Source organism: Delphinapterus leucas, chromosome 14 (assembly GCF_059928025.1).
Source record: "Delphinapterus leucas isolate spDelLeu-1000000601 "Yukka" chromosome 14, BTC_Dleu_Yukka2, whole genome shotgun sequence".
In the NCBI taxonomy this organism is placed as follows: Eukaryota; Metazoa; Chordata; class Mammalia; order Artiodactyla; family Monodontidae; genus Delphinapterus; species Delphinapterus leucas.
Genome location: NC_143142.1, coordinates 51,558,035 through 51,577,002, shown reverse-complemented (window position 1 = coordinate 51,577,002; position 18,968 = coordinate 51,558,035). Strand labels below are relative to the sequence as shown.

At 36.6% G+C, this 18,968-nt stretch overlaps 1 protein-coding gene across 13 annotated transcripts in view; it reads right to left on the bottom strand.

Moving 5' to 3' along the window:
* KIAA1328 (KIAA1328 ortholog) overlaps positions 1-18,968 on the bottom strand; it is a 370,157-nt gene that overhangs the window by 130,970 nt on the left and 220,219 nt on the right. For 11 of the 13 annotated variants that reach the window (XR_016387626.1, XM_089895086.1, XM_022587006.3 and 8 more), the window contains 2 exons: positions 13,098-13,771; positions 6,548-6,655 (listed from right to left, as the gene is read on the bottom strand). Coding sequence is in view for 12 of the 13 variants with exons in the window: in XM_089895086.1 (XP_089751212.1) it covers positions 6,548-6,655; positions 13,098-13,771 (782 nt within the window). In the remaining variant the exon portion in view is untranslated. The remainder of the gene's footprint in view (positions 1-6,547; positions 6,656-13,097; positions 13,772-18,968) is intronic. The other 2 variants (XM_022587008.3, XM_089895092.1) reach the window with 1 other exon arrangement.

Below are 18,968 nucleotides of genomic sequence, written 5' to 3'. Positions count from 1 at the left end.
GTTCTGTAGGTCAGCAGTCTGACACAGATCTCACTGGGTGAACATTGAGGTGTCGGCGGGTCCTATGTTCCTTTCTGGAGGCTGTAGGGGAGGATCTGTTTTCCTTGCTCATTCAGGCTGTTGGCAGAATTCTGTTCCTTGCAGTCTGAGGACTGAGATTCCCACTTCCTTGCAGGCCAGCAGATGAGAACTGTTCCAAACTTCTAGAAGCTACTTATATCCCTTGGCTGGTCATACATCCTTCCTCCATCTTCAGAGCCAGCAAAGGCAGGTTGAGGCATTCTCTGCTTCATATCTCTCCTCCTCCTTTGTCTTATCTCTCTGACACAGCAAGGGAAGGTTCTTCATTTTTCAGAACTCATGTGATTAGACTGAGCCAATACAGATAACCCAGGATAATCTCCCTCTCTCAAGGTATGTTCCCTTGATCATAACTGCAAAGTCCCTTAGCCACATAAGGTAACATATTCAGAAGTTCCAGGGATTAGAACACCGACGTCTCAGAGGAACAATTATTCTGCTTACTACAGTTCTACATCTAAGAACCTGACAAATGACCATTAAAGCACCATTAAGTGGAATAAAAAAAGATTAACAAGTAATGTGTTCAGTTTGATCTCAAATGTATATAGATGTTTATATACATGTAAGCATAAAAAAAGTATAGAAAGATAAACACACCCCAAAACGCACTACCAGATATGGACCTGCCCACCAGAAAGACAAGATCCAGCCTCATCCACCAGAACACAGGCACTAGTCCCCTCACGAGGAAGCCTACAGAACCCACTGAACCAACCTTAGCCACTGGGGACAGACACCAAAAACAACGGGAACTATGAACATGCAGCCTGCAAAAAGGAGACCCCAAACACAGTAAGATAAGCAAAATGAGAAGACAGAAAAACACACAGCAGATGAAGGAACAAGATAAAAACCCACCAGACCTAACAAATGAAGAGGAAATAGGCAGTCTACCTGAAAAAGAATTCAGAATAATGATAGTAAAGATGATCCAAAATCTTGGAAATAGAATAGAGAAAATGCAAGAAACATTTAACATGGACCTAGAAGAACTAAAGGTGAGACAAGCAATGATGAACAACACAATAAATGAAATTAGAAGGGATCAATAGCAGAATAACTGAGGCAGAAGAACGGATAAGTGACCTGGAAGATAAAATAGGGAAAATAACTACTGCAGAGCAGAATAAAGAAAAAAGAATGAAAAGAACTGAGGACAGTCTCAGAGACCTCTGGGACAACATTAAACGCACCAACATTCGAATTATAGGGGTTCCACATGAAGAAGAGAAAAAGAAAGGGACTGAGAAAATACTTGGAGAAATTATAGTTGAAAACTTCCCTAATATGGAAAAGAAAATAGTTAATCAAGTCCACGAAGCACAGAGAGTCCCATACAGGATAAATCCAAGGAGAAACATGCCAAGACACATATTAAGCAAGTGGTACAAAGAAAACATATTAAAAGCAGCAAGGGAAAAACAACAAATAACCCACAAGGGAATCCCTATAAGGTTAACAGCTGATCTTTCAGCAGAAACTCTGCAAGTCAGAAGGGACTGGCAGGACATATTTAAAGTGATGAAGGAGAAAAACCTACAACCAAGATTACTCTACCCAGCAAGGATTTCATTCAGATTTGATGGAGAAATTAAAACCTTTACAGACAAGCAAAAGATGAGAGATTTCAGCACCACCAAAACAGCTTTACAACAAATGCTAAAGGATCTTCTCTAGGCAAGAAACACAAGAGAAGGAAAAGACCTACAATAACAAACCGAAAACAATTAAGAAAACGGGAATAGGAACATACATATCGATAATTACCTTAAATGTAAATGGATTAAATGCTCCCACCAAAAGACACAGACTGGCTGAATGGATACAAAAACAAGACCCATATATATGTTGTCTACAAGAGACCCACTTCAGACCTAGAGACACATACAGACTGAAAGGGAGGGGATAGAAAAAGATATTCCATGCAAATGGAAAACAAAAGAAAGCTGGAATAGCAATTCTCATATCAGACAAAATAGAATTTAAAATAAAGACTATTACAAGACACAAAGAAGGACACTACATAATGATCAAGGGATCGATCCAAGAAGAAGATATAACAATTGTAAATATTTATGCAACCAACATAGGAGCACCTCAATACATAAGGCAAATACTAACAGCCATAAAAGGGGAAATCGACAGTAACACATTCATACTAGGGGACTTTAACACCCCATTTTCACCAATGGACAGATCATCCAAAATGAAAATAAATAAGGAAACACAAGCTTTAAATGATACATTAAACAAGATGGACTTAATTGATATTTATAGGACACTCGGTCCAAAAACAACAGAATACACATTTTTCTCAAGTACTCATGGAACACTCTCCAGGATACATCATATCTTGGGTCACAAATCAAGCCTTGGTAAATTTAAGAAAACTGAAACTGTATCAAGTATCTTCTCAGACCATAATGCTATGAGACTAGATATCAATTACAGGAAAAGATCTGTTAAAAATACAAACACATGGAGGCTAAACAACACACTACTTAACAATGAGATGAGCACTGAAGAAATCAAAGAGGAAAACAAAGGATACCTAGAAACAAATGACAATGGAGACACAATGACCCAAAACCTATGGGATGCAGCAAAAGCAGTTCTAAGAGGGAAGTTTATAGCAATACAATCCTACCTTAAGAAACAGGAAACATCTCGAATAAACAACCTAATCTTGCACCTAAAGCAATTAAGAGAAAGAAGAACAAAAAAACCACAAAGTTAGCAGAAGGAAAGAAATCATAAAGATCAGATCAGAAATAAATGAAAAAGCAATGAAGGAAACGATAGCAAAGATCAATAAAACTAAAAGCTGGTTCTTTGAGAAGATAAACAAAATTGATAAACCATTAGCCAGACTCATCAAGAACAAAAGGGAGAAGAGTCAAATCAATAGAATTAGAAATGAAAAAGGAGAAGTAACAACTGACCCTGCAGAAATACCAAAGATCATGAGAGATTACTACAAGCAACTCTATGCCAATAAAATGGACAACCTGGAAGAAATGGACAAATTCTTAGAAATGCACAACCTGCCAAGGCTGAATCAGGAAGAAATAGAAAATATGAACAGACCAATCACAAGCGCTGAAATTGAAACTGTGATTAAAAATTTTCCAAAAAACAAAAGCCCAGGACCAGATGGCTTCAAGGCGAATTCTATGAAACATTTATAGAAGAGCTAAGACCTGTCCTTCTCAGACTCTTCCAAAATATAGCAGAGGGAGGAACACTCCCAAACTCATTCTACGAGGCCACCATCACCCTGATACCAAAACCAGACAAGGATGTCACAAAGAAAGAAAACTACAGGGCAAAATCACTGATGAACATAGATGCAAAAATACTCAACAAAATACTAGCAAACAGAATCCAACAGCACATTAAGAGGATCATACACCATGATCAAGTGGGGTTTATTCCAGGAATACAAGGATTCAATATACGCAAATCAATCAATGCGATAGACCATATTAACAAATTGAAGGAGACAAACCACACGGTCATCTCAATAGATGCAGAGAAAGCTTTCGACAAAATTCAACACCCATTTATGATAAACACCCTCCAGAAAGTAGGCATAGAGGGAAATTTACTCAACATAATAAAGGCCATATATGACAAACCCACAGCCAACATCCTCCTCAATGGTGAAAAACTGAAAGCATTTCCACTAAGATCAGGAATAAGACAAGGTTGCCCACTCTCACCACTCTTATTCAACATAGTTTTGGAATTTTTAGCCACAACAATCAGAGAAGAAAAGGAAATAAAAGGAATTCAAATTAGAAAAGAAGAAGTAAAGCTGTCACTGTTTGCAGATGACATGATACTATACACAGAGAATCCTAAAGATGTGACCAGAAAACTACTAGAGCTAATCAATGAAATTGGTAAAGTAGCAGGATACAAAATTAATGCACAGAAATCTCTGGCATTCCTATACACTAATGATGAAAAATCTGAAAGTGAAATCAAGAAAACACTCCCATTTACCATTGCAACAAAATGAATAAAATATCTAGGAATAAACCTACGTAAGGAGACAAAAGACTTGTATGCAGAAAATTATAAGACACTGATGAAAGAAATTAAAGATGATACAAATAGATGAAGAGATATACCATGTCCTTGGATGGAAGAATCAACAGTGTGGAAATGACTCTACTACCCAAAGCAATCTACAGATTCAATGCAATCCCTATCAAACTACCACTGGCATTTTTCACAGAACTAGAACAAAAAATTTCACAATCTGTATGGAAACACAGAAGACCCCAAATAGCCAAAGCAAGCTTGAGAACGAAAAACAGAGCTGGAGGAATCAGGCTCCCTGACTTCTGACTATACTACAAAGCTAGAGTAATCAAGACAGTATGGTATTGACACAAAAACAGAAAGATAGATCAATGGAACAGGATAGAAAGCCCAGAGATAAACCCACGCACATATGGACACCTTATCTTTGATAAAGGTGGCAGGAATGTACAGTGGAGAAAGGACAGCTTCTTCAATAAGTGGTGATGGGAAAACTGGACAGGTACATGTAAAAGTATGAGATTAGAACCCCTAACACCACACACAAAAATAAGCTCAAAATGGATTAAAGACCTAAATGTAAGGCCAGAAGCTATCAAACTCTTAGAGGAAAACATAGGCAGAACACTCTATGACATAAATCACAGCAAGATCCTTTCTGACCCACCTCCTAGAGAAATGGAAATAAAAACAAAAATAAACAAATGGGACCTAGTGAAACTTCAAAGCTTTTGCACAGCCAAGGAAACCATAAACAAGAGCAAAAGACAACCCTCAGAATGGGAGAAAGTATTTGCAAATGAAGCAACTGACAAGGGATTAATCTCCAAAATTTACAAGTAGATCATGCAGCTCAATATCAAAAAAACAAACAACCCAATCCAAAAATGGGCAGAAGACCTAAATAGACATTTCTCCAAAGAAGATATACAGATTGCCAACAGACACATGAAAGAATACTCAACATCATTAATCATTAAAGAAATGCAAATGAAAAGTACAATGAGATATCATCTCACACCGGTCAGAATGGTCATCATCAAAAAATCCATAGACAATAAATGCTGGAGAGGGTGTGGAGAAAAGGGAACACTCTTGTGCTGCTGTGGAAATGTGAATTGGTAATGGAAATTGGTAATGGAAATGGAGAACTGTATGGAGGTTCCTTAAAAAACTACAAATAGAACTACCATATGACCCAGCAATCCCATCACTGGGCATATACCCTGAAAAAACCATAATTCAAAAAGAGTCATGTACGAAAATGTTCACTGCAGCTCTATTTACAATAGCCAGGAGATGGAAGCATCCTATGTGTCCATCATTGGATGAATGGATAAAGAAGATGTGGCACATATATACAATGGAATATTACTCAGCCATAAAAAGAACCGAAAAAGAGTTATTTGTAGTGAGGTGAATGGACTTAGTGTCTGTCATACAGAATGAAGTAAGTCAGAAAGATAAAGACAAATACCGTATGCTAACACATATATGTGGAATCTAAGAAAAAAAAATGTCATGAAGAACCTAAGGGAAAGACGGGAATAAAGACACAGATCTACTATAGAATGGCCTTGAGGATATGGCGAGGGGGGAAGGGTAAGCTGTGACAAAGTGAGACAGTGGCATGGACATATATACATTACCGAACTTAAAACAGATAGCTAGTGGGAAGCAGCCGCATGGCACAGGGAGATCAGCTTGGTGCTTTGTGACCACCTAGAGGGGTGGGATAGGGAGGGTGGGAGGGAGGGAGATGCAAGAGGGAAGAGATATGGGAACATATGTATATGTATAACTGATTCAGTTTTTTATAAAGCAGAAACTAACACACCATTGTAAAGCAATTATACTCCAATAAAGATGTAAAAAAAAAAAAAGAATCTTAAAAGGATTTATAAGTACTTTAAGCTAGTAATTCTGCATACATTAAAAATGTATGTACAGAAATGTTCCTCAAAGCATAATTTATTGTATAATAGTAAAACCTTATATTATCCAATAACAGGGTTACTGATAAATATTGAGTAATATTCATCACATGATAGATACTTGTTAAATGAATTAATATCATGTTTTCATAAAAAAGGACATCAGAAACTGGATACACACAAAAAAGCAAAAAATAAAATTCTGTATAAGCATAATCCCTATTATGATATAGAAATTATTATTATGAAAGAGAGAGGGGAAAAGGCCTCATAGGATTGTCTCTGAATGGTAGGATTATGAATGATTTTTATTTTCTTCTTTACACTTTTCTATATTTTTCAAAAATTTATAATGTGAATATATTTATTCATATATTCAGAAAACTGGATTCACCAATATGAAGCTATAAATATATACCAACCATATCCTTAATATCTGTGTGCTACATATTTTGCCTTCACCGACCACCCAAGTTTACCTTGGTCCAGAGCCACTCTCACTCATATCCAGCCTCAGCTCTCGGGGTTTAGTAATGTCTTTATTAGCAACCAGTTCTCTTGACTTAAATACAGCTTGAGTTCTTAACCTGTAAAAATAAATTTAGACATAGAAATAGAACAAACAATACTAAAATTAGTATGGAACCACAAAAGACCCTGAATAGCTAAATCTTGAGAAAGAAGACCAAAGTTGGAAGCATTACATTCTCTGATTTCCAACTATATTACAAAGCTATAGTCAAAACAGTACTGGCATTCAATTCAACACTAAAACACCAAATAAACAGGTTAAAAAAATGGGCAGAGGATCTGAATAGACATTTGTTCAAAGAAGACATACAGATGGCCAACAGGGACATGAAAAGATGCTTAACATCACTTATCATCAGGGAAATGAAAATCAAAACCATAATGAGATATCACCTCACACCTGTCAGAATGGCCATTATCAAGAAGACAGCAAATAACAAGTGTTGACAAGGATGTGAAGAAAAGGGAATCCTCGTGCACTGTTGGTAGGAATGTAAATTGGCGTAGCCGCTATGGAAAACAGTGCGGAGATTCCTCAATAAATTAAAAATAGAACTATTATATGATGTAGCAATTCCGCTCCTGGGTATTTATCTGAAGAAAACAAAAACGTTAATGATTCAACAGAAAAGATACATGCGTCCCTGTGTTCACTGCAGCGTTATTTACAATAGCCAAGATATGGAAGCAACCTTAGTGTCCATCAACAGATGAATGGATAAAGAAGATGTGGTATATGTACATAATGGAGTATTACACAGCCATACAAAAGGATAAAATCTTGCCATGTGCAACAACATGGATGGACTTGGAGGGTATTTTCTAAGTGAAATAAGTCAGACAGAGAAAGATAAATACTGTATGATTTCACTTATATGTGGACTCTAAAAAACAAAACAAATGAACAAACATAATGAAACAGAAACAGAGTCATAAATATAGAGAACAAATAGGTGGTTGCCAGAGGGGAGAGGGGTCAGGGTAGGTGAGAAATAGGTGAGGGAGATTAAGAGGTACAGTACAAATTTCCAGTTGCAAAATAAATGAGACATGGCTATGAAATGTACAGTATGGGGACTATAGTTAATAATTATGTAATATCTTTGTGTGGTGACATATGACAACTAGACTTATTGTGGTGATCATTTTGAAATGTATAGATATAGCAAGTCACTATCTTTTTTTTTTTTTTTGCAGTACACGGGCCTCTCACTGTTGTGGCCTCTTCCATTGCGGAACACAGGCTCCGGACGCGCAGGCTCAGCGGCCATGGTTCATGGGCCCAGCCGCTCCACGGCATGTGGGATCTTCCCGGACCGGGGCACGAACCCGTGTCACTTGCATCGGCAGGCGGACTCTCAACCACTGCACCACCAGGGAAGCCCAAGTCACTATCTTATATACCAGGAACTAACATAGTATTGTAGGTCAATTATACTTCAAAAACAAACATAGAAACAAACTCATCGGAAAAAAAGGTGAGATTTGTGCTACCAGAGATGATAGGTAGGGAGAAGGGGAATTAGATAAAAGTAGTTAAAAGGTACAAACTTCCAAATGTAAGATAAACAAGTACCAGGGATGTAATATACAACATAATAAATATAATTAACACTGCTGTATGTTATATATGAAAGTTGTTAAGCGAGTAAACCCTAATGGTTCTTATCAAAAGGAAAAAACATTTTTTTCTATTTAATTTTGTATCTATATAAGATGATAGATATTCACTAAACTTATCTTTGTAGTCATTTCATGATGTATGTAAGTGAAATTATCATGCTGTACACCCTAAACTTATACAGTGCTGTATGCCAATTAGAGCTTAATAAAACTAGAAGAGGGGCTTCCCTGCTAGCGCAGTGGTTAAGAATCCACCTGCCAATGCAAGGGACATGGGTTCAATCCCTGGGCCAGGAAGATCCCACATGCCACGGAGCAAGTAAGCCCGTGTACCACAACTACTGAGCCTGCGCTCTAGAGCCTGCGAACCACATCTACTGAGCCCATGTGCCACAACTACTGAAGCCCGCAGGCCTAGAGCCTGTGCTCCGCAACAAGAGAAGCCACCGCAATGAGAAGCCTGCGTACCACAACAAAGAGTAGCCCCAGCTCACCGCAACTAGAGAAAGCCCGTGCACAGCAACAAAGACCCAATGCAGCCAAAGATAAATAAATAAATAAATAAATATATTAAAAAAAGAAACTGGAAGTAAAAAGAGTAAATCAGAAATAAATAGAAGTGAGAAAAATACTAAATCAAAATACAAAATCAAATGAGTGAGTATACACACCCACACATACGCACTGACATATAAACAGTCACAAAGACCAATAAAACAGAATAGAAAACCTGGAAATAAACCCTTGCATATGTGGTCAACTAATCTTTAATCAGGGCACCAAGAAAACACAATTGGGAAAGGATAGTCTCTTCAATAAATGGTTTTGGGAACAGTGGACAGCCCCGTGCAAAAGAATGAAATTAGACCAGTATCTTACATGTTACACGTCACATAAGAATTAACTCAAAATGGGTTAAACACTAGAATGTTAAGACCTAAAACCATGAAACTCCTAGAAGAAAACATAGGTGGTAAGCTCACTGATATAGTCTTGGTGATGATCTTTTGGAGCTGACACAAAATATAAAGGCAACAAAAACCAAAAATAAATAAGTGGGACTACATCAAACTATAAAGCCTCTGCACAGCAAAGGAAACCACCAACAAAATGAAAAGGAGACCTACCAAATGGCAGAAAATATTTGCAAATCATATATCTGATAAAGGGGTAATATCCAAAATATATAAAGAACTTACATAATTCAATAGCAAAAAACCAAACAATCCAATTAAAAAATGAGCAGAGGATGTGAATAGACATTTTCTCAAAGAAGGCATACAGATGGCTAACAGGTACATGAAAAGATGCTCAATATCACTAATCATCAGGGAAATGCAAATCAAAACTACAATGAGGTGTCACCTCATACCTGTTAGAATGGCTATTATCAAAAAGACAAGAAACAACAATTGTTGGTCAGGATATGGAGAAATGGGAATCCCTATATATTCTTGGTGAGAATGTAAAGTGGTACAGTCATTATGGAAAACAGTATGGAAAATCCTCAAAATTTAAAAATAGAACTACCATATGATCTAGCAATTGGGTATTTATCTTAAGGAAATGAAATTTGTATCTTAAAGAGATGTCTGCATTTCCATGTTCATTGCTGCATTAATCACAATAGCCAAGATATGGAAACAACCTAAGTGTCTATTGACGGATGAATGGATAAAGAAAATGTGAGATACACACACACACACACACACACACACAGTGGAATATTATTCAGCCAGAAAAAAGAAGGAAATCCTGCCATTTGCAAGAGTATGCATGAACCTAGAGGACATTACGTTCAGTGAACATACCAACATACCAAAATATGTGAGACTAACAGTGCTGAGAGGGAAATTTATGGCACTAAATGCTTCCAGTAAAAAAGAAGAGAAGTATCAAATCAATAATCTAAGCTCCCACTTTAAGACAGAAAAAAAGAACAAGATAAATCCAAAGCAAGCAGAAATAAGGAAATAATAAAGAAATGAATGAATTAAATAAATGAGACCCGTATTATCTTGATACAGACCAATATCCCTCATACATATTGATGTAAATATCCTTAACAAAATATTAGTAAATAGAAATTTGTAGTATATAAAAAGTATTATACACTATGACCAAGGAGATTTATTCCAGGGATACAATGCTAGGTCAATATTAAAAGGAACTGTCAATGCAACCCACCATATTGGCAGGCTAAAAGAGAAAAATCAAACAATCACGTCAATTAACACATAAAAGGTATCTGACAAAATTCAACAGTCATTATGGAAACTTTATATCATCTACAATAAAAAAAAATCAAACTTCATCAAAATTGAAAACTTTTGCTTTGTGAAAGATCCTTTTTGAGACTGAAAAGACAGGCTACAGACCAGGAGAAAATATTTGCAATCCACCTATCTGACAAAGGACTTATATCCTTTCAATATATAAGGAACTCTCAAAACTCAACAGGAAAACAATTCAAACAATTCGGTTGGAATATGGCAAGAGATATTGAAGGGACAATTTACCCAAAAGGATGGAAGGAGGGCAAACTAGCAAATGAAGAGATATTCAATATCACTAGCCATTAGGAAAATGCAAACTAAGATGACAATGAAATATCACTACACACAGATTAGAACATGTCAAATAAAAACCTGTGATGCTATCAAATGCCGGAAAGGATGTGGAGAAACGATCTTTCATACGTTACTGGTAGAAAAGTATTTTAAACTTAATGTGGTATAAGTTAAGTATGATCTTATCATAAGATTTAGCAATCTTATTCCTAGTTTTCATTTGTAGAAACAAAAACCTTAGGCCACACTAAAACTTGTATTAGAATATATAGCAGCTCTATTTGTAGCAGAAAAAAACTGAAAACAACCAGTTGTCCTTTAACAGATAAACGGTTAAACATATCATGGTATATCCATATCGTGGAATAGTACTCAGAAATCAAAAGGTACAATATATGCGACAACCTAGATGGATGTCAAGAACATTATGCTGAATGAGAAAAGCCAAGATCAAAATTTCACATACTGTATAATTCCATTTATATAACATTTTCAAAATAACAAAATTATAGAAATAGACAACAGATGAGGAGTCTCCAGGGGTTAGGGATGGGGGCGCAGAGAGTGACTCTAACAGGAGAGTACAAAGGAAATCTTGGTGGTGCTGAAATAGTCCTGTAGTTTGACTGTGGTGGTGGTTACACAAATCCACACATGTGATAAAATGGCATAGAAATACACATGCACACTGTACCAATGTTACTTTACTAGTTTTGATAATATATTACAGTTGTATAAAATGTAGTCATTGGGAGAAGCTGGTTTTTGCAACTTCTATCAATCTAATTATTTCAAAATAAAAAGTTTTAAAAAATCTCTATACATATGCATAAACGTTTACAATTTATATACACAAAACTTGTTCAAAATCTGTGTTTCATAGCTCTTTCATCTAAGCTGGGGTGATCAAGAGAACAATAAAGACTTTATTATCATTATGCAGCACTATTTGAACATACAGTCCTGTTCACATGAACATGATGCCTAGTCTAAAATTACCCATTCTCCCCTGCTAGACTGTGACCTCTTTAAAGACCGCACTTGAAATTTTTTTTACCTATCCCAAGTACCTAGAACCATTCCTCACATAACATAGGCATTCGATAAATGTTTGTTGAATGAAGTTCTCAGGAGAGACTACACATTAACTGGAGTATTAGAGATTGGGGTCATAAAATTGAAGCAACATTTCAGCCTTTGGTTACAATCTTGTTACAAGAGACTTCATTTTCACTTCCTTTAAAAGCCTCCAGGTTTCAACAATGAAGAATAAAACTGTCTGATCATGAAGAGAAAGAGGAAGACCACTTTTGCTTCCTAGAAGAGTCAGTATTACACTGAAGGAAAAATGTCAAGATGGAACTTTCAAAGAAATTAAAATTTAAAAAATATTAGGCAAGATCTGAAAATGAAAGAAAATTAACTCCAAGAAGTAAAAGAAAATAACACTAGTATTAAGTGTGTCTGTATAGGATCTATGTGTCTAAGAATGCGTACAAAGGGGAAATGGTATGTTTGACCAAGGAGGAAATGGCAGGGAAAGACACGCACGCACGCGCGCGCACACACACACACACACACACACACACAATTCCCTATGAAAACTTGAAACTTACTTTTTAAAAAAGACATAAATGCCATATTTTCTTGTGTTTAAAATACAATTGTGTCTGATTTATTACTATTTTTAAACTAAGATAACAAACTTTATGACTCTGCATGCAAAACTATGCTGAACACTACATGATATAAAACAGGACTTTAACTTTTGAAACATTGTTCTCAGGGAAAAAATGTTAGAGGAAGAACAGTTTAAATGTGGGTAAGTGTATAAGAAACTGGTTATTGAACAGGCTATGCTTCATGACCAGAAAAGACTGAATTTAGAAGGTTCCCATCATTTGTTGCATGGAATGATGACAGCTAGCCACACTTCGGTCCGATTTCACATCCTGAAATCTCATGCTTTTACTTAATGGTAATATTCTCTACAATGACATCAAACAGCAAAGGATTTTGTGTAACGGTAATATTTAAAAATACTGTCTTTCGAATCCAGCAAAAATTATACTGGACTGCTGAGAAGTAGATATTCTAAGCTAACATTTTGGAAGACAAGGTAATCTTTCAAGTCTTCCCCAAAAGACAGTGCAATTTACTTGCAAGTCATAGCTGCTGTGCATCTTGAGCAAACCAAAGTCCCGAGGAACTTCTGTTCCTACACATCTGTTATAGTAACACAGCTGTCATTTTATACTGTATTCTCCAAGCTATAGATACTGCTGAAGGAACAGGTAGGACTCACCAGTTATAGTCCAGTCGAGACTGATGAAGCTGCTGCTGCTTTAGGAGTAGTTTTGTCTCCTGCTGGGCCAGTAGATGCTGAAGGCGTTCCTTTTCAATTTCCAGCTCCATTTTCTGAAGCATGAGTTGCTGCCTTCTATCTTCTGAGAGCTGCTTTTTGACATCAGTTTCACTAGGCTGCAGTGCCCCTTGGCCACGCATCAAAGATGTCCAGGAAAGCCCACAATACCTGCATGATTCCAGATGTGCCTTGGAATATTCAGGGACCATGTTTGTCGGATGGCTCTCACGAACATGATCCGCATTTTCAGAAAGTCTATGACCACAACACTGACTAGGTGGAGTAGCCTTAAGGTGTTGGCATTCCTTCATGTTCAGGTCCTCTGGTGGAACTTTCTCTGTAGGGACTGCATCTACTAGTTTTTTCCCTGGGGATCCATAAATACATGTTCTGGTCTCTGATGGCACCTTGTCCACATCCTCTTTGGGATAATGAAGGGCTGCTTGTTTCAAAGAATTATTCCTAAATTCCGCAAGGGATTCTGAAGCTGAGTCCTGATTTGCAGACTTAGGCCTTTGCTCGGTTTGAGTGTGGGTTTGTGGTTTGGCTACACTCAAGTAGGAACCATCCAGTTCCACAGATGAAGACCAGAGAGTGCTTTTCCTATCGGATACCTAAAAGGAATCGCAAGATCACTTGTCAAATAAGAGCACAACAGGAGTTCTTTTGACTTTTCAGAAATCAGTGATATATGTTTACCAAGACAAAGCTGTGTTTTTGTCTCCTTAATTAATAAATGATGGTAGTCACATAGCTAAACAGACATGTGCCATAAAGCTAATCTCATTTTCAAACAATCTACATTTCAGTAAATCCACAAGGATGAGAAAAAGAAAGTGTTGCCGCTCGCTGCTTAAGCAAGATTTCAGGAATTGCAAATAATGAGGGGTATATAGCATCAACTTTGAGAAGAAGAAAAACATTGAATGTTAATGCCTTAAAATGTTTAATTTTGAATACTAAGCCAAGAAATCCATTCAGCCACCTTAAATATCCTTTGATTGGCCATTACATAGCATGAGATTTGATGTAGAACATTTCACCTTATACTGAACAGGATGTTAGTTACTGCTAGAAATTTGATGAGTTCTTATAAATATCTTTACAGCACACAGATAAGACCAAGCACTTTCCACAAAATATGATTCTAATCAAAAGCAGTTATTTAAATACAAAACATTTAATTTCAGCTGTAAACATAAGTGATTTTTCAATTAAGTTGTTCAAGTGATTATAGTCTGATAGAACTCAGGCAGAAAGGAAGAGTTGCAAACTACCTTTGACAGGCCAGTAGAGTGAGCTTTCCCAGCATTTTAGCCTCAACCCTGTTTCATCAAGGAGAGCAAAACTTAGTTTATATCAATGACTCTCAAACTTTAGGATGTATCAGAATCACCTGGAGGGCTTGTTCAATGTGAATTGCTTGGCTTACTCCCCAGAGTTTCCAATTCAGTAACTCTAGAGTAGAGTCAGAGAATCTGCATTTTTAACAAGTTCCAATCTGGAACCACACTTTGAGAACCACTGGTCTGTACCATGGGCCATTGGACTGCTCCTCTGTCCCTCTTTTAAGGACCACTTTGATTACATCGGGCCTACCCATGTAATCCTGGCTAATTTCCTCATCTCAAGATCCTTAACTTAATGACGTCTGTAAAGCCTCTTGTCATACAAAGTCGCTTGTGCCATATAAAATGACATTTACAGGTTCCAGGAATTAGGACATGGACATGTTTGGGAGGCTATTATTCAGTTTGCCCCAACTTCTTTTAAAGTAAGAACTAATTCATAAACAGTTGAGATGGTTATGTATTCCAGAGACATGTACTCTAGAATGAATGAATAATTGAGATCCCTAGCAGAGGGGGAAAAAAAAAATCCCACCAATTTACTTTGCAATAGTTGAAAATGATGAACTGATTGGTAAAAAGTGTCACCTAACGTATATATAGCAATACAATTTTTCCTCTCCTATGATAAAAGGGGGCTATTACAATGACTCTTTTAAGATTTTGAGTTTCTAAAGCAATGTTAAAGGAGTTCTGTTTAAATTAGAATGAGCCACATCTGGGGAGATGACTTGGGCCTCTTCAAAGAAGCCACGTAATTTTATATGCTGAGCAGATGACACTGAGCAGATGACAAGCTACATAAAAGGAACTAGTCCTAGGGCAAAATGTATGATAAACTACCTCATTAAAAAAATTAACCTTATTTTACACCTAAAGGAAAACTCTAGTCCACATTCATCTCCCCTATTCTGAACTTCTGGAGCACTTATTGTCAACAGAAATATTTAACATTTATCACCTGCTATTTTGTATGATAAACCATCTTTTTATAGATTATACTTTTAAAATGAGAAATAAATTTTTTAAAAGTCCAGAAACTTAAATCAACTATTTTATATCATCACATAGCTTCTAATCCATGTATCATTAATGTAACAGTAGATAGCATGTATATATTATTTTATATTCTCATTTTTGTTCCTTAACATTATTTACATATGTGCATTTTTAGGTATTTATATAGCTTACACTTACTTTAATGGTGTTGAGTGTTACATTATTCACAAATGTCAGGTATTTGGAATATTTCTAAAATATTTTGTAGTTAGCTTTTATGTTTTTGAGAGGCACTACAACTTAATGATTTCCATGCATGCTTTGCTCAAAGAGAATACTGCTTTGCCAATTACCTGCTGGGTGACTGTGCAACTTGGTAGACCAAGTTCTAAGATGGTCCTCAAGATTCCCATCCTTTTGGTGTCCCCACCCTGTATTATCTCCTCCCCTTAAGTGAGGGTAGAACTTGTGAATATGATCAGATCAATCCTGTGGTTATGTTACCTTATATGGCAAAAAGGACTTTGCAGATGTAACTGAGGCTCCAGCTGACTTTGAATTAATAAAAAGGGAGATTATCTCATGCGGGCCAGACCTAGTCAGGTAAGCCCTTTAACAGAGGGTCTGGTGCCCTCCCCAAGATCAGAGATTCTCCTGCTGGCCTTGAAGAAATAAGCTACTGTGTGGTGGGAGGGCTTTTTTTTTTTTTAAGATTTTATTGAAGTAGAGTTGATTTACATGTTGTGTTAATTTCTGCTGTACAGCAAAGCAACTCAGTTACACATATATATTGGGTTGACCAAAAAGTTCGTTCAGTTAGTGAATACATTGTTCAATAAAATTCTTGGTGAAAATGAGTCTTTTATTTTTACTTAAAACCGAACGAACTTTTTGGCCAACCCAATATATTCTTTTTCATATTCATCATGGTTTGTCACAGGATATTGAATATAGTTGCCTGTGCTATACAGTAGGACCTTGTTGTTTATCCATCCTATACATAATAGTTTGCATCTGCTAACCCCAGACCCAGATATAGAGAACAGTCTTGTGGTTGCCAAGGGGTGTGGGGGTGGGGGGAAGGAATGGGAGTTTGGGATTAGCAGAGGCAAACTATTATACATAGGGTGGGATGGCTTATGGAGGGGCTCATGTGGCAATGACCTCTGGAGGAGAAGGCAGTTTCCAGACAACAGTGAGCAAGAAAATGAGGCACCGAGCACACATATGCAAGGAAATAAATCCTGCCAACAACCCACTGAATGTAGCCCAGCTGGCATTTGATTGCAGCCTTCTAAGACCCTGAGCATAGGACCCAACTAAGCTGTGCCAGACTCTTGAACCACAGACACTGTGAGATAGTAAATGTGTGTCATTTTAAGCTGCTAAGTTTGTAGTAATTTGTTACACAGCAATAAAAAAACTAATATAACATATTATCCAACTTGCCTGAGCCTCAGGTTCCTCAACAGAAAACCAGGGATTAAAAATAGCAGCTACATCAAAACTGAACGTGGTGGTGAGACAGATGAGCAGTTATCAAGGGTGCTAATTTATAAGGGTACTAATTTACAAAAAGGAAACACAAACCTTATATTTACCCAACTTCTTTCAAGGAGAACATTGTGGTGTATGTGTGCGGGGGGAGTGGGGTGGGGTGAGATCACCAAGGGGCATATTCAGTTACAACAGATTATCTCTGAACTGTCTTCAAGGAGAATGAGTTCAGTTATGGATCTTCATTTTGCTACAGTGAGGTTTGTAGTTGGGCCAGAGTTGAATTGCTTGAGATAATAGAGAGGTTCTTCATCTTTCTCCTTCATATAAAGGATGTCAGTCTTAACACTAACATCTTGCACTGCCCCTTAAGGTTGTTGTGATGATTAGATGAGATAATTCATATAAAGTGCTTTGGATGGGGCTTAATTTCCCTTGGGGCACACACGGAAGTCACAGTGAGCCTAAATGAAACTGATGTATTTTTCTTTCTGGGGCTGGTCCATGCTTTCTATATGATATTTACAAATATAACTTCTCTTAACTAAGACTTAAACTAACAACAAATCCCAAACTGCTGTCTCTGGTATATGGGTTTGACATGAATTTTTCAGAAATATAACACTAACTTAGAAACCATTAGATATTTTTTTAAACGGAGGCATAACTTATACATAATAAAATGCACATACCTTAAGTATACAGCTTGATGAATTTTTATACTTGCATTTACCCAAGTAATCATCACCCAGATCAAGTTATAGAACAATTCCATTACCCCAGAAAGTTCCTTTGTGTCCTTTCTAGTCAATATCACATCCTCACACTCCCAGGAGTAACCATTATCCTGATTCTTATGATCATAGATTAGTTTTGCCTATGTTGAACTTCATATAAATGGAATCATACAGTATGCTACCCTTTTGTACCTGGTTTCTTAAGCTCAACATAATTTTTGAGTATCTTCTATGTTGTTGTGTATATCAATAGTTTATTCTTTTTTACTGCTGCATGGTACTTCATTGTATGAATAAAGCAAAATTTGTTTATCCTTTTATTGGATTAGGTTGTTTCCAGTTTAGGGCTATTATATATAAAGCTGCTATGAATATTCTCATACAAGCCTTTTTTTTAGACATACACATTTGTTTCTCTTGGGCACAGGGTAGGCATATTTGACTTTATTAGAAACAGCCAATAAGCTTTCCAAAGTGGTTATTCTGTTTCACACCCCCATCCGCAAATTAAGAGAGTCCCAGTTGCTTCACATTCACAGCAACACTCCCTAGTGTGTTTCATTTTTAGACAATCTGGTGCCTGTATAGTTAAATAACACTGTGGTTTTATTTTCCATTTCCCTGATATGTAATGATATTAATGAACATATGCCTGATGGTCATTTGGATATCTTCTTTTATGAAGTTCTTGTTGAAACTAATATATTTAAATAATTCAAAATAATTTTTAAAGGAGTGAAGATGAGAAATGAAAAATGAAGGTCAGGGAAGACAATGTCATGCAAATTGTTTCTGATGAGATAACTTGGCTCTAAATGGTCACCTTCATTGACCACTGAATGCAGAACATGCTCCCAGAACACCCTGTCACTTTGGCTGCTCTCAACTCAGAGTTTACCATATACTGTGCTAAATGTTTTACATATTCAGCCTATTATTCTTAACAACAATTCTGTAAGGTAGTTATTATAATTAGCATTTTACAGATGAGAAAATGAAGTTCAAGGAATCAACACAACTTTTCCAAGGTCACATCAATATAATATGTGAGACATGGGACTATGCCTCACTCCAAATCCATAATCTTCCATTGCTTCCTGCTGTAGATCTTTTTAAAAAAATTCTTTAATATGAAATACATTAAACATAGAAAAGTACACAAAACAGTTATGAGCAAGGCAATGCCCAATGTAACTCCCATCCAAGATACAGAAGACGACCCTTGTCTT